General features: G+C 39.9%; 1 protein-coding gene across 2 annotated transcripts; it reads left to right on the top strand.

Moving 5' to 3' along the window:
* The first annotated feature begins 398 nt into the window (after positions 1 to 398).
* Positions 399 to 14,171, top strand: LOX (lysyl oxidase). 2 transcript variants are annotated; one of them, XM_027710294.2, is made up of 7 exons: positions 399 to 1,327; positions 1,804 to 1,912; positions 3,179 to 3,316; positions 5,690 to 5,846; positions 8,205 to 8,300; positions 8,452 to 8,567; positions 10,383 to 14,171. In XM_027710294.2, the coding sequence occupies exons 1-7, from the start codon at positions 604 to 606 to the stop codon at positions 10,387 to 10,389; spliced, it is 1,347 nt and encodes a 448-aa protein (XP_027566095.1). In that variant the 5' UTR covers positions 399 to 603; the 3' UTR covers positions 10,390 to 14,171. The 2 variants fall into 2 exon arrangements, with proteins under 2 accessions (XP_027566095.1, XP_027566096.1); XM_027710295.2 differs by lacking the exon at positions 10,383 to 14,171 and having other exon boundaries at positions 8,452 to 8,571.
* Positions 14,172 to 15,649: the final 1,478 nt, after the last annotated feature.

The raw sequence follows: 15,649 nt of genomic DNA, 5'->3' as shown, positions 1-15,649 counted from the left end.
GGAGCCCCCGCCGACGCGCCGGCCCGAGCCGCCCCGTTCCCCCCGGGCCGCCCCCGCACGGGGCAGGCGGGCGGGGGGCGGCCGTGGGGGGAACTGTCAGGGCCGCACGTTTCCAGCCGCATTACGTGAACAAATGGCGGGGGCGCAGCCAGCCCAGCCAGCGGGGCTTGTGTAACTTTGCGAGCGTGCCAGCAAGTTTAAAGTCCCTGGTCTCTCCTCCTCCTCCTCCTCCTCCTCCTTCCCTCGCTCCAGACACCAGCGCGGGCCGAAGGACGATGAGAGGCTGATTGTTTGCTCCGGCTCCCCTTCGCATCCCCTCGCCTATAAATACTGGGGAGAAGAAAAGCTGCTCCCGCCGCCTCCCCCGGGCCGCGTTTCCTTTCCGACGGCCCGACCTGCCCGATGGCACCGCCCGGGTGCCGCAGCGCCTGAGACCCCGCTACCCGCCTGACCCTTCCAAAGGTGCAGCCCGCACTCCCCGTCCTCCCGCACCACCCCGCCCCATCTCCAGCAGGAAAGGAGCCCCTCTCTCTCCGCTCGGCCCCCTCTCCCCCGGTTTCTCCCGTATCTCTCTTCCCGCCGGCTCCTAGGAAAGAGGAGAAGATGCGATTCGCGCCGCCGGGGCTCCGGCTCGCCCAGCTCCTCGCGTGCATCTACTGGAGCTGCCTGTGGCCTGCCGGCTGCCAGCAGCAGCAGCCGCTGCGCCGGGATCCCCCGCCGCCCCCCGCCGGCTGGAGGCAGCGGATCCAGTGGGAGAACAACGGGCAGGTGTACAGCCTGCTCAGCCTGGGCTCCCAGTACCAGCCCCCGCGGCGCAGGCAGGCGGCGGAGGCGGCGGGCAGCCCCATCCTGCTGCTGCGGAACAACGGGACGGTGCTGCCCCGCAGAGCCGCCACCCGCGCCGCCGCCGCGCAGCCACAGCCCCCGCCCGCCGCCGGCACCCGGGGCGGCTCCGGTGCTCGGCACTGGTTCCAGGCCGGCTACCAGCCTTCCTCCGGAGGCCGCGCCGCCGCCGGGCAGCGGAGCCAAGCGCTCGCCACCCCCGCGGCCAGGAGCGCCTCCTCGGGGGCGCCGCGACCCAGCGCCCCCGCCAGCCCCGCCGGCGGCACCGGCACCGACGGCAACGGGAGCAGCACCAGGGCCGGCGGGCTGCCGCCCCTCGGCAGCTTCAGGCCCGGGCGGGAAGATGTCATGGTAGGAGACGACCCCTACAACCCCTACAAGTACACAGACGATAACCCCTACTACAACTATTACGACACCTACGAGAGGCCCCGCCAGGGCAGCAGGTACAGACCCGGCTACGGCACTGGCTACTTCCAGTACGGTAAGAGCCCTCCTTCCCGCCCGTCCCGACCCGTCCCTCTCGGCCCCGCCGCGCCGCCCCGCTCGCTCCCGCGCACGCCGGTCCCGGCGGGATGCGCTGCGGGGGTCGCCGGCGCTGCCAGCCCTTCTGTTGGGGCAAAACCCGACCAGACAGGCGATCGCCCGGCTCCCGGCCCGCGGGAATCCCGGCGGAAAGCCCGGCGGGAATCCCAGCGGCCCGCGGTCCCCGCGGCTGGAAGAGCGGGGAGCTGCGGAGGGCACGTCCATTAGCCCACCGCGGGATTCTGGGCGTCGTGTTTGCGATGTGATCTTTGGGAAAAGCCGAAGAGCCTGAGCAAAGGGGAGGAGAGCGAGGTTAACGGAGGGCAGGGGTCCGTAACAAAACGACGGCTCCTAACGATTGGGATGGTAGCCAAATATCTGCAAACGTGTCCTGGGTTGATCTTGCTGTTATGTGGTTGGTTTGATGAACTGCAGGTCTCCCTGACTTAGTCCCGGATCCCTATTACATCCAGGCGTCCACATATGTCCAGAGAATGTCCATGTATAACTTGAGATGTGCTGCCGAGGAGAACTGCTTGGCAAGGTAGGCATCACCTCAGGCTTTTGCCCATCCACTGTGAGTTCTTGTGTTCCTGTGTCCACTGTGGAGTACCTGTGAACACGGTGAAGAGTGAAGAAGAGTGAGGTTGGAGGCCCAGGGAAACACAACCCAGTTTGAAACCTTCTTCCAAGCTTGTGGCAGATGGTGGGGTATACACATCAGAAAGCAATATTGCCATACTAGAGAGACAAGCTACGGATCTTTTGAAAAACCTACACATTCTGAAAAGTTACATTACACATTTCTATTGTCGGGCTCATTTGAACATATCTGAATTTTGTGAAATGGAGGCATCCAAAAAACCTATTTGAACCTGGTGGTTTTCATCTCCCTTTTCTAATCCCATAAGATCATATGCAACTCCACTAAAAAAAGACGAAACAAAAACCTATTCTTAACCAGCACAAGTTACTATTAAAATTATAACAAGCTAATTGTTTCTGGGCCTATGCCTTGTAATGTCTCTTAAAACTAAAATCTCCCTGAAAAGTGTTTCAAAGTCTCTTAAGGGGTTGAAATAACAGCTTTGCTATGAAGTTTGGTCTTGTCCAGTTGGCAGAGAGGGATTTTTCCTGTTTTGTTTGGAAAGAAATCAACATAGCTGTTTTTAACCATTTTAACTTGTTTGATACCTTATCATTTAAAACAGATTTATGTATTTACCAGCATCATTAATTGATATCAGACTTTTTCCAGGGTCGTGCTCTTTGTTCACTTGCTGGAAAAAGAAAACATGACATAGGAAGCAGTATTTTTCTGCTAGATTCTCAGTGAATACTAATTGAAATGTTCTTGCTAGCTATCAGTTGACTAAAATATTCCAGTATTTAAAAGATAATAGCTATGTGAAAGAGGATAATATAGCCTGTTCATATATATATGTATTTTTTACAACAGAATCAAACAATTGTTGTGTGATCTTACATACACAGGGAGTTATTTTTGTTAACAGCAAGTTTTGGTACCAGAGTAATTTTACAGTTTAGCAGTGATCTGCTTTATAGATGAACTCAGTCAGTGGTCAAACTTCCATTTAGAATATTGGAAGTAGATTTGAATCTTACTCAGGTCTTGGTCTGACACCAGGCATTTCCACACCATATGGAATTCCTGTGAACCTCCAATGCATGAAGTTTAAGGGGGCTGAAAAGACCTCTGCTGTCAGTTACTTCTGAGACAATAGAAAGTGTTTTTTTAAAGTGTTTCTTGCATATACTTACACATTTTCCTTTTTTTCCATTATTGCAGTTCAGCTTATCGAGCAGATGTCAGAGACTATGACAATCGGGTGCTCCTGAGATTCCCCCAAAGAGTGAAAAATCAAGGCACATCAGATTTTCTGCCCAGCAGACCCCGTTATTCATGGGAGTGGCATAGCTGTCACCAGTGAGTAAACTGCTCAGTATGAAATCTATGTTTTTCACTAACAAATTGTCACTTACAAGGTGACATTTTCTAAAACTGCAGTGAAGCAGAGAAAAGCCATGAGGAAACTTTAGCCTCTTACTGTCTGACACATTTTATGTAGCGGTAATTACTCTTTCTATAGGCACATGAAACCAAAAGGGATATGAAGCTTATGTAAGAAACTTGTACAAAGTCTAAATTATTTATAAATACAAGTCTCAAGCCAGTTTTGATGTAGATTATAGTCCAGTTACATTTAAGTGTAACCAGTTAATAAAAATCCCAATCATGTTAAAATAAATGGAAACCCTAAAATGTACATCTACTAGCATGGTGCCTATGATATAGCATTGTAAACAGTGACCCATACCTCTTGACCTGAATTTCATGAGTTAGTTCTTGACAAGGAATGCTCTGATAAATATGGAATTGAAAAGCTACTGAATTGATTGATCCTGTCATCAATAATATCCTTATCAGATAATGATACTTTGACACAGCAGCAAAGCTCTAGAAATAGCATAATTGTTGAAAACACGGAAAGGCAAATGAAGTAGGACATTTTCAACATTTTGGGAGCAAGCAACACAGCAAACCTGTATCTTTTCAGAAAACTCACATTCAGCAGTTTTCAGGTTTGTTCTGTTTTTTGCTGTTTCACAGCAGAACTCCAACAATTTGCTTTCACATTTCAGTGGCCCTCAGTCAATATAACACATTCATAACAGCGGTGAAAACAAAATCTGCATAAAGAAGTGGGCTTCTGTGTACTGGCAATGCAGATTTCATTCCATGTCAACTCTTTTTGCAGTCTGTACTTAATGTCATCTCTATTGCAATACTAGAAGTACTTAGAATAGTTACTTCCACCTTATTTAAAATACAACTCTGCTGCTACAGGTACATAAATGATAACTTAATATCATTCTTTTAAAAAAATGGTATGCAATGTGGGCTTGATCTGAAGGCCTCTGAGCCTTCAGAGGCTTTAAGCACTGAATGAAAAATCAGTATCATTAGAACAAGTTCTTTCAAAAAAAGACTAGTATTATTAGTTTATAAAACTTGTAAAGATAAAAAAGCTAAAAATAAATCAAATCATAAAACAAAGCCTCCACAAATGCTTTAGTTAACCCCCATTCCTGAAAAAAAATCAATCACTAATAACAAAAATACCCCAACTCTAGTGCTTAAAAAGCTCATAAACAGATGAAATGGAGAGAGCAATTGAAATCTTCCATTTGTAAAAGAGCAATTTCTTACTCTGCCACAACAGCCTAGCTATTGCTGTCCAGATGTAAAGTGTCTCTGATGTTGATTCAGTTCTTGGACAGAACATACATTGCCACAAAAAAATGCATCTCTCGTGATCATTTCCATAACAGTGAAACAAGCTCATTTGGAAACGAACTACAACTGCCAACTAGTTTGGCTAGCCATCAGACTTCAGTGTTAGTCATCATCATCTGTGGACTGGTTTTAGTGTTCTTAATGCACATGCTTGTGAGACTCGTGTGCTGTTTTGTTTCACCAATACATTTGAATTCTGTTTAATTAGATTTTTTTCATATACCTCTTGAGCTGAAGGCATTCGTAAGTAACAGCAGCCAAAGATACAGTGAAGGTAGATAAGACAAGTGTAGTTTAGAAAAAGTGTAATTACAAAAATAATAGGTGTTGAACTCTACAGTAAGAGCCTGAACTCACTTTGTGTGAGAGCAAAAAAAAAATGCATCACTTTGCCCAGATTAAAAGCATACACACTTTTGCAATAGAGATGACATTAAGTACAGCTGCAAAAAGAGTTGACATGGAATGAAATCTGCATTGCCAGTACACAGAAGCCCACTTCTTTATGCAGATTTTGCTTTCACTACTGTTATGAATGTGTTATATTGACTGAGGGCCACTGAAATGTGAAAGCAAATTGTTGGGGTTTTGCTAGCAAGTAGCAAACTTCCCTGGAATTTACAGTATGTAAGGTAAGCATTCCTAGTGAAATTCTGGCTAAAGGCAGTTATAAGATGTACAATTCAAATATGAACTACTTAATACTTGCTACTATTATTGGAAAAGAGCTGAAACAGGAAATTTTGGAAAAACAGTGCTGGAATCTTTCCTATAACAAATTAAAATCTATTATTTATTTACAGAAGATGGCATGTAGTAATTGAAAATCAGAGTAATAAAAATAATTGAGTAGCCAGTAATAGAAAAGTATAATAATGCACAGATTTTGTTTAACAAATAAAATTTGGCCACATTTAATGGGAGGTAGATCAAATAGGAATATGTTAAAATGTTATTTATATGATCTGATCCTTCTCTAATAGTGTATCTATGGTTTAACAGACATTATCACAGCATGGATGAATTCAGCCACTATGACTTGTTGGATGCGAGCTCACACAGGAAGGTTGCTGAAGGACACAAAGCAAGTTTCTGTCTTGAAGATACCTCCTGTGATTATGGATATTATAGGCGGTATGCATGTACAGCACATACACAGGTAAGAGCTGGTTTGGAGACAAGTTTTTTTCCTCCTCTAGTCTACATTTGGGTAACTTTTCTGCTTATCATCTGACTCCCTGAATTAACTGATGACCTAACTAACTTCTGAAATTCCTCTGTCAGAGGCCAGGATACCATCTTGGAGACATAATTTACCCAGGTGCTGCTAAGTGGGTTCCTCAGTAAAATGCACTGACACTCATTAGCTTAGCACCACTGCTAAATGAATTCTATTAAGACACACCACAAGTTGTCATGGCTATAAGTCCAGTCAAGTGAGCTAAAGGGAACTCAAGACAGCCAGTAAAGAAGACGCTCCAATGTTCATCCCCCCGTAACTGCTCAGTTATATCCTTGGCTGGTCCCAGAGTTCAGCACTAGTATTTTCACCCTTTCAGAGTCTGAAGCTGTAAGGTTCTGAATTCCATTAATACCTATTGCTACTGGCTGGCAGTCTGACGCAGAAATCTTACAGCATTATTTTATGCCTGTATTTAAGGCATAAAAGATATAAAGAGAATGGCAGCCATTTGAACATTATGATGGGTCATGTACAAATGTAAAGCCAGGTGCTAGGGCTTATTAAAGGAACAGATGAAAAATGGAATCAAACATTAAGATAAAAAAATCCTTGAAAGACTCCTACCTTGAATATTGCATCACCATCTCTCAAAACTGCTGCAGAAAAGCTTAAAAAATCCGAACTAGCCAACCCCAGAAGAACAAGGATGATCAGCAACGTAGTATGGCTAAGAGACTTCATTGACTTTTTTTTCCATTTGGAAAACCAAGTAAGAACGAAACTTGAGTGGTCTTGGATTGAAAGAGGAAGTTGTTGATATTTATTCTTTCTTACAATACAAGAATTTAAGACCTGCTAGACAACAGCTTTAAAACAGAAAGTAGTGCTCTTTTGACACATGAATGAAGTATTAAATGCCTTGCCTTAGGATGTTGCAGAGATCAAAAATATTTACATGTGTTCAAGAAAAATTCAGACAAAATAATGGTCACTATTAAACACAAAATAAATCTGATGGTACTCCATGTCTTAAATACAGTTAAATGCCTGGTGGAAGGAATTTGCCTGACATTACACATCCCATTTCTTAGGTTCTTTTGTCCTCAAGCATCTGCTGCTGACCATTGTCAGAGACATGACACTGAGCTTGATGGATCTGTAGTTTAACTCAGCGTGGCCATACTTACACGTACATCTGTATCCCTTATTCTGCAGCTTTTAATCTAGGAGGTAGTTATTTTATCACAGAGAAATAACAGGTATGCTTCACTGGCTGACGTGTCCACATTCGAATTTTAACTATAATGAATGATGTGCAATACATAAAGGCTTTGAAGAGGTTTTATAAATATCTTTTCTCCTTCGTAGACTATGACATCTAACTAAGCAACATACATATTTTACAGCTGGAGTATTTGTGTCACTAGAATCGTGGCTGTGTCAGCGTTTCCACTGGAAGCCCATGTTTCAGGGGTTTGTAATTGGACTGTAAAACTTTCCTCCAGCCTCAGACTTGGCACATACATGCTGGGTCAAGAGGGAATTCCTACAGGACTTGGGTTTTCTGCACTTTGTGTGTTGCCAGAACAGATTAGCTTTGCCTAGAGCAATCTGTGTTGGACACAGTTAGAGACACCAGATTTGAACCACTGATACATTCATAGTTAGGGATTCTTACTGATGTTCCCAACAACAAAGAATTTTTCAGAAAAGATTCATCTGGAAGAAAGGCTACATTTTCAGTTCCCTCAGATTCTTGTGCCACTGTGTGCCTGAAGAGACACCATTTCCATGCAAAACTCAATGTGAAAATAGCTCTTGAGCCTACTGTTCAAAGTTAGCACTTTGGCAGAATACACCCATAGCAAGAAGTTGCATCATTCCTAAGGGCAGAGAGAGGTTCCAGCATGGTGATAGGGTTTGTATTCAAGGACTCCAGAAGCAATTTACTTGAGATTTACAGATACTTATCTTATGTAAAGAACAGGAAATAATAACAGCACCAGTCTTTACATAAAAGGAGTACTGTAGCAAGTGATAATAAAATACAGATATCTCACAGATGAACAAATTATTCAAAATATTATAGATGTTTCCTCTTCTGTAATAAAGTAATAAAGTGCAGTCTATCAAAATGGTATGTTTGACTTACGTATTCGACTTTAGATATACAAATAAAATGTCAAGAAAAAATAAGACTAATTTTCTGAGTTAATTTTCTTAGTGAAGTGTGATGGTTAAGTGAACTTCAGTCTGAGTGTCCCTAATGTCTAGAATGTTACTGTTCCTAATGACTAATTTTTTTTTTACATCCACCTTAACTTCATTTTTAAGGGTCTGAGCCCTGGCTGTTATGACACTTACAATGCTGACATAGATTGCCAGTGGATTGATATTACAGATGTAAAACCTGGAAATTACATTCTGAAGGTAAGTGTATTGGGAGTGGTGAAGTATGTTTTGGGGTTTTTTTGTTGTTGTTTGCTTTTTAAAGAAGCAAATCATAAGCATACATCCTTTTGAATGTATGTGAGCAGCTGAAACCTGGAAACAGATAAACACTATGCTTTCTCCCCTTAAGGTGAGTGTAAACCCTAGCTATTTGGTGCCTGAATCCGATTACTCCAACAATATAGTGCGCTGTGATATACGCTATACAGGCCACCATGCATATGCCTCTGGCTGCACAATTTCACCGTAAGTACTTTCCTTTGTTTTCTGTCGCTCTCTTAGATTCATGGTAGTGAAGTTGACAAAAAGATTTATAAAGCTTAGAGATTTACTTTATCTTGAAGAAAATAACTTCCACTATTAGTTCTACTGATAGCAATTTCTTCAGTATTTTGTTTCTGGGGTTTCAGGAATTTAAAAGTTTGTGGGAATTTTGCTCTTGCACTTGTGCCATCAGAATACATAGCACTTTCAAAATTGCTGTTACTGTCTGGGCTGCTAGATAACTACCTCTGGCCCACACCTTCTTTGTATTTGCACTAGAACCTTTCTGTGATCATTCATTTATGCCGCCCACACAGAACTGTTCAGCAGTTACAAAGCTGTTAAAACGTTCTGTAAAATCCCACACATGTATGTTACTGCGCTGCTGCTGCTTACACAGCAGCCATCCTCCCTGAAACAGTTCTTTCACACACACTCCATCTACAGTTTAGTTCTTCAGAAGTTTAAACAAGGTCAAATGTACATCTCTTTAAAAATCTTTTCTCCAAAAAAGAAAATTAATTTAATAAATTACCTCATGGTAGATCTACTGTACCTTAATATCTGTCAAATACACACACACACAAAGCAGTCTTCTGCAACATAGAGGTAAGCAGTTCTCAGGATAATATATTAGTTGCTCATCCAAAATATTAATCAAGTGACTTCATTTTGATTGCATAAGGAGTATTAGCATTTTATAGAGGTTTATATGAAATAAATTCCAGAGAAGTAAATGAAAAGTAAAATAGATGACCAGTGTAGTCTTACATAACAGCATCAGTGAAACAAATACACTGAATTAATGTGACTAGCTTAATTAGCTTGTAAAATATTCATTCCTTACTTTGCATTAGGAAATCAGTAGTCAAATGAGGCTAAAGGGAGGAATGTTTTTTCATGCCAGTGTGGAGATTTGTATTTGTAATCACATTTTGATCATACTCATGACAAGTAAAATGGCTTCAGCAAAGTCCTCTGTTCTTGCTGTGTATTGGTCAGACTTCACGAAAAGGAGGAAAAAAGAATAGGTGTTCTGCAGGTTGTGAGAGATTATTTTTGGTGGACCTAAGGCAGGAGCTTTTCAAGCATTTCTGTGTAACAGGACTGATTTCTCCTTCTTGGACTACCGCATGTGCTCGCATTCATGTGGAAGGGAAACTTATGCTTCATACTTTTAACTTCTAGTCTCCCCATCTTACCTCTGAAAATGTTATGGAGTACAGAGAGTAAAAGAATTATTAAGGTTGGAAAAGACTTTTAAGATCATCAAGTCCAACCATCAATCTATGACCACCATGTTCACTATTAAACCATGTCCTCAAGTGCCATATTCACGTTTTTTTGAACACTTTAAGTGATGATGACTACACTACTTCCCTGAGCAGTCTGTTCCAATGTTTTGCAACACTTTATGTGAAATATTTTTTCCTAATATCTAATCTAAACCGCTCCTGATGCAAGTTGAGGCCATTTCTTCTTGTCCTGTGACTTGTTACCTGAGAGAAGAGAGCGACCCCCACCTCCCTATAGCCTCTTTTCAGATAGTTGTAGAGAGCAATAAGGTCTCCCCTGAGGGTCCTTTTCTCCAGGATAAACCACCCTCTCTCTCTCTCTCTCTCTCTTTCTCTCTGTATATATATATATAATGTATATATATTCGTGCAGGGTGAGGAAACAAAATTTCTCTTACTGTTCGCTGACTTGTGCCTTCGAGCTGATAAATGTGTACTTAGCAGATATTCTTTTTGTACCTGCTTGGTCACCTCCACAAAATTATTTCTTTTCTTTTGACAGATACTGAGAAAGGTACAAGAAAATGGATGAGATGGTGCCAAATGTTTTGAACTGAAGTATCATTATATAAACTTCAATAGGATGCGAACACTATAGAAACAAAACTACAGAACATACATACATACATACATACACTCACACACCTTATGTGATTTCGAAGCACTCCAGCAGCTTCTCAACCAAAACTTTACTGGAGTTTAAGAATTTAAATTGGCATTACTTGTATTACTATCGAAATGTGTGGAACTGGTGATTAATGCACAGATATTTTACATTTTGAAAACCTAACTCATTCATAAAAACCTGACTATGTCTTAGCTCCTTGAAATTTGGAGTTTAGATGATAATAGGCTTCATTGGTAATATAACTGGTGAATGAGTTGAACATATTTTAAAAGGTAGAAAAAAAGTATGCAATATGAATCAAATAAAATGCAAGAGAAAGTACTAATGTCAGCTATCTCAGAAAATACCATAATGAAAAACAGCTTAAGAGTAATGATACAGTACCATTAAAAGTACTTGCTAGAACACATTGATATGAATGAGAGAAGTATGTTCAGTTTTCAAGGAATATTAACGTATAGCAGAGAAATACATATATATCATATATATCAGTTATACCCCTGCAAGAAAAGTTACGTTTACATTTTTAATACATTAGAAGTTTTTCCATTTTCTTAAGTGAAGAACAGATGGGGTTTTGAAATACACCTTTCCTCTGTGAAAATTAATTAAAAAACTTACCCACCTTTCTATATTCAAGAGATTTTTCAAGGTGGGGCTTTTAAAAGACTTCCGCAAAATTAATGCGGATAAAAATAACAGCTGTCCAGAAATGGGTTCTTGGAGATGAAGAAGAGCCCCTGATGTGGTCATCTGTGAAAAAAATTCAACTTGCACAGATTAACCATCAAAATAATACTGGCAATTAACTCAGGTGGCACCACAAAGAGAAGTAGGTCAGAATCTTAATGAAGTACTTTTAGTGTGAAAAAGCCTACTACCTGCTTCCCCCTTAAGTACTGTAGTTGACTTTAAAAATGTGTATCTCAGTATTCAAAATAACAAAGTTGAAAATATACTATATAGAGAGGGAGAACAAAAGTCAGTGTAATAACTTCCTACTTTAGGCTATTCAGGAACCAAATACAACATTGTTAAGGGGAAAAACTTCAAGCTCAAATTAATGTTTTTTTTGAACTGCTTAACTGGTGCTGGGTACACTACTCCTCCTCCTCCCATCCCAAAATTATTTTGCTTTTGCAGTGCACCCTGCTGTAAGCTACAGTAGCTGTGATTTTTGTTTTAAACTGTGAAATGACATATCACAAGGGGATCTGGTGTTTTTTTCAGAAGATTTCTGATCATGTAAAATAAGGATCTACCTTTGAAACAATGGAACCTAGAAATATTGATTGGCATTGGTTAAATGTGATCAGTTCAAAACACCTAATAAAACATGGAAAGCTCAATATATTAAAAAAAATTGAAAAACAGCTGTGCTATTGAAAATAGTTAAAAATTTAAAAATCTGAGGAGTATGGAGTATTTTTTGTTATCACTACATTATCACTGAGAATATTTCAGGCAGTATTTGGAAATATTTTATGCATTGGAACCCTACAGATTTAATTTGGATGCTTGATGAATTGCCATAATATCCTTTAAGGATCAGCTGTTCTTTAGTACATATATTTATTTCCTGATTATAAAGTATTTCCATCTTAATCATAACTCGGTTACAAATTTGCACAACTAGAACTTAAAAAGGACCTAAGAACCAGCAACCTGGTGATTACTACCCACCAGTGGGAGAGGGTGTAGAATGAATACCATTTATACCTGCAGGTCCCTTTTTGTTTGGTGCGAGATCCATTTTGTCAATCAGTAACCAGTATGGGCAATGAACAGAAGCAAAATTCAGACTCGATTTATTAGAAAGCCATTTGTTACATATGTCTGCAAAAATGAGGGCATGTTCAAAGTTTAGGCTTCTGAAATCTCAGCCCAAAGAGCTTTTAAGTTTAAGAGGTGTTGAGGGATGCAAGCGCATTCATCTTTCTATAGACTTAGGTCAAAACTGGGGTGAAAGTCCTGAGAGGAGCTTGGGCAATGGACACAAAAGCTAGTGAATGGAAGCCAGGCTGTGGGCATGAGCTGCTTCCTGGCAAGAGGTTGTGTGCTTGTACCTCATTGTGCCTGATGCTGAATGTGGGATATGAGAACACTAACAGGGAACAGAGCAGCCGCAGAAAGCGAGGTTATCCCCTGGCTCATGAGGCAGGAACCTGCTTACATGTCTGTACCCAAACTACTTGCAGAACTCCACTGAAGTCAGCAAGCAGCCAGAAGGCCTTGAGCATCTGTGTAGGTGGAGTAAGTGGAAATGGCCTGGTTCAGAAAGGTGTTGAACGCTGTAACTTTGAATCTTGGGGATATTGTAGCTACAAAAATGTAGCTTTTTTTTCCGTAGCAAAATATTGTATTTGTTTTTAAATGTGTGTTAAGCAACATTACATTGATGTACAATAGCACAAAAACTGCCTAAGATAACATGAACAGTCTATTTAGAAAAACAGGGGATTTTAGGATTAAAAAAAAAAAAAGGAATGTGACTTTAACCCTGTCTATGGTAAATCACAATGCAGTAGAAGAGTTTATTATATAGCATGTACAGAAGTAGTTCTAAATAGGGGAGCGCCAACCAGTATTTTCAGTATCTTGGCTCTGCAGATTTGACCCAGACACCTTAACTTACTTTTTTCATACTGGAAAATAATTATGGGATTATGTGCATTTTTGTTGAAAAAAAGTCTATAAAACTGTTTTGATAAAAGCTTTTATTTTTACAGCAAATTATATTTGGATTCCATTTCACAAGACATTGGGTTGATTCCCATCATCTTTGAAAGGCATCTTGCCATTGGTAGGAGAAAAATCAGATTTAGATTTTGAGAGATTTCTAGTATAAATTTGCTGTCTTGCAGTCTCAAATTTCTTCTGAAAAGTCAGATTGTAAAAATGTATGTGAACCAATTACCTCCCACATTTCAAATCTTAACATAAAAATTACATATAAGGAATATGTTGTATGTCAGGTTCATTACAGGAGGGGTTTGTTATATATTTTTTTTTTTAATCCTGAAACACATTTGATATTTGCATATTTCTAGACAAAAGTGTAACAAAAATGACAGATTGGTCACCAATGGAACCAACATATTGTGTAGATTATGTTTTTGTGTTACTAAAGTCTACTCATTTTCTCTCTGCTCCAGAGTTTACTGTGCAGTGTTGAATGAGTGCAAACACCAAATGTACCTTCTTATAGTCATTCATGTATTGTTTGCAGTGTGCTCATTCAAAACCAGTGGGGTGAGTTTCATAAATGAGACATTGAAAAGTGGTTTATCCTGTGTCTCACACTTATGCCGACAAGGCATTTTCATTTTCTCCAAATCCTAAAAGGTGCTGAAAGATTTTAACTTGAATTAAAACCAAAGAGTATGTTATTGGGAGGTTTTTATTATGCAACTAATGCTACAGATACAGTGAAATGCCACTTGTTTTTGCAACTTTTTAGAAGGTTTTTTGTTATTTCCTTCACCTTTCTTCCAAGAGTCTTAATTTCAGTAACTTTGCATCTTTACCTGAAGAGCTCTAATTTATAATATTCAGGCACTAGCTTTGTATTCTTCATTGCACTTTCATATTCTTGTGTTACATGCCTGTATTATGGTTGCAAGTTTATGTGAAAATGACTTGAATAAAATGTTTCAAGCGTTCTACTTGTCAAAGTATTATACTTACTGTATAGGCCAGATCCATCTCTCTATGAGATTTAAGGTTGTTATATCTATAGGAAAACGAGAAAGATTTTGTCGTGCTGACATGGTCTCAGAAAAAAAGTCACAAGTTAGAAACAAGAAAGAAAAATTACTCCTCACACTACACAAAGGATTAACATGTGAAGGCTAAACAGGACAAGGCATTTGGTTCATCTGGATACAGGATTTCCTTACCATATTGTCTGTCTCTGTAAAAGCAGGAACTCAGAAATCACTTTCAGCATTTCTGCTCCAAAAATGATACTTTCATGGGAAGAACATTTGAACAGTACATGGTAGAAAGTCTGTGTACTTTAGAAAATTGACTAACGCATTAAATATGCAATTACCCAAAAAATATTTTATCCTGTTATTTACATTCTCTGACTACAGACTGATGTCCTGCTGCCTCTTTACTCTGTATGCTAAACTGATGAAATGGTCCGAGTTGTGAAGCAACTCTTGTCCCTTCACTGAGGGACTAATACAGAAAAGCATGGTTAAAAACTTTGGAGTGTTGCTCTAGTAAGAGGTTGTTAAACACTTAAATATCAACTAATGGCACTCTTGGTTTCGAGTAAATGGAGACAATACCAATGTAATATCTTTTAAGATTCATAAAATAAATGTAGAAATATTTCAGATATGAACCACTTTGAGTAATGTTTCTATAATTTATTTAAAAAAATTGTTCCTATTCTACTACTTATTAGAACTGAGAGCTTCAAATTGAGAATTTCTTCAAGTACTATTCCTAGAACATAGAATTTGGTGTGGATCAAAATCTGTGCAAATACAAAAATGCAGTAAAAATGCATACAATAATTGCAGAAAGTATATTCAAATCTGTTGAAAATAAAGCATGTCCTAGTTCCAAAATATCTTCTACGGACTATTCTACTATCTCATTTTCACATTAGATCACCTGTCTAGTATCACAAAACGATCTATCACCAGTACACATTTACAAAGCAGCTCAACACATTTGGTGAAGAAAGTATTGCTGTAACTGAATTTTCATTCAAGCCCTCTTTCTCCTGATCTAATCATTCCATAAAAACTGATGTAAGAAATATTTATGCCTCTTCAGAAGCCTTCAAGCTGCTGCTATCAACAGTACACCTTTTTTTTTTTTAAAAACCACCAAATTTAAACTAGCAATGACCATCTTAAAAGACATCGAAAAATAAGAGATTGTTTTGCTGGTAATTCTGAAGTGAAAAATTGTGCACCTGAAGCAGCCTAGTAGTATCCAACAGAAGGTACCTGGTTGAAGACATTTCTTTTGTGGTATGGTACTGAACTGGAAAGTATGGTTCAACATTTTTAAATCTAATCATCACAGAATGAAAAAACTTTCCACATCTCTATAAAAATAAATTGGTAGTACTTTGTGAGAAGTATCTGTCTAAACAGTACTACAGATAAACGAGTTAT

Source organism: Pipra filicauda, unplaced genomic scaffold, assembly GCF_003945595.2.
Source record: "Pipra filicauda isolate LSUMZ 115617 unplaced genomic scaffold, ASM394559v2 scaffold29_size4552773_pilon, whole genome shotgun sequence".
Classification (NCBI taxonomy): Eukaryota; Metazoa; Chordata; class Aves; order Passeriformes; family Pipridae; genus Pipra; species Pipra filicauda.
The sequence above is the reverse complement of the archived record's forward strand: the minus strand, read 5'-3'. Positions and strand labels throughout refer to the sequence as shown.

What these genes read in the sequence shown, in the direction of transcription:
- LOX (XM_027710294.2), top strand. Translation starts at nt 604, where the DNA reads ATGCGATTCGCGCCGCCGGGGCTCCGGCTCGCCCAGCTCCTCGCGTGC. An exon ending in GAGGAGAACTGCTTGGCAAG is followed by an intron (nt 1,913 to 3,178) that starts GTAGGCATCACC and finishes CCATTATTGCAG; the next exon opens with TTCAGCTTATCGAGCAGATG. An exon ending in CTGGAAATTACATTCTGAAG is followed by an intron (nt 8,301 to 8,451) that starts GTAAGTGTATTG and finishes TCTCCCCTTAAG; the next exon opens with GTGAGTGTAAACCCTAGCTA.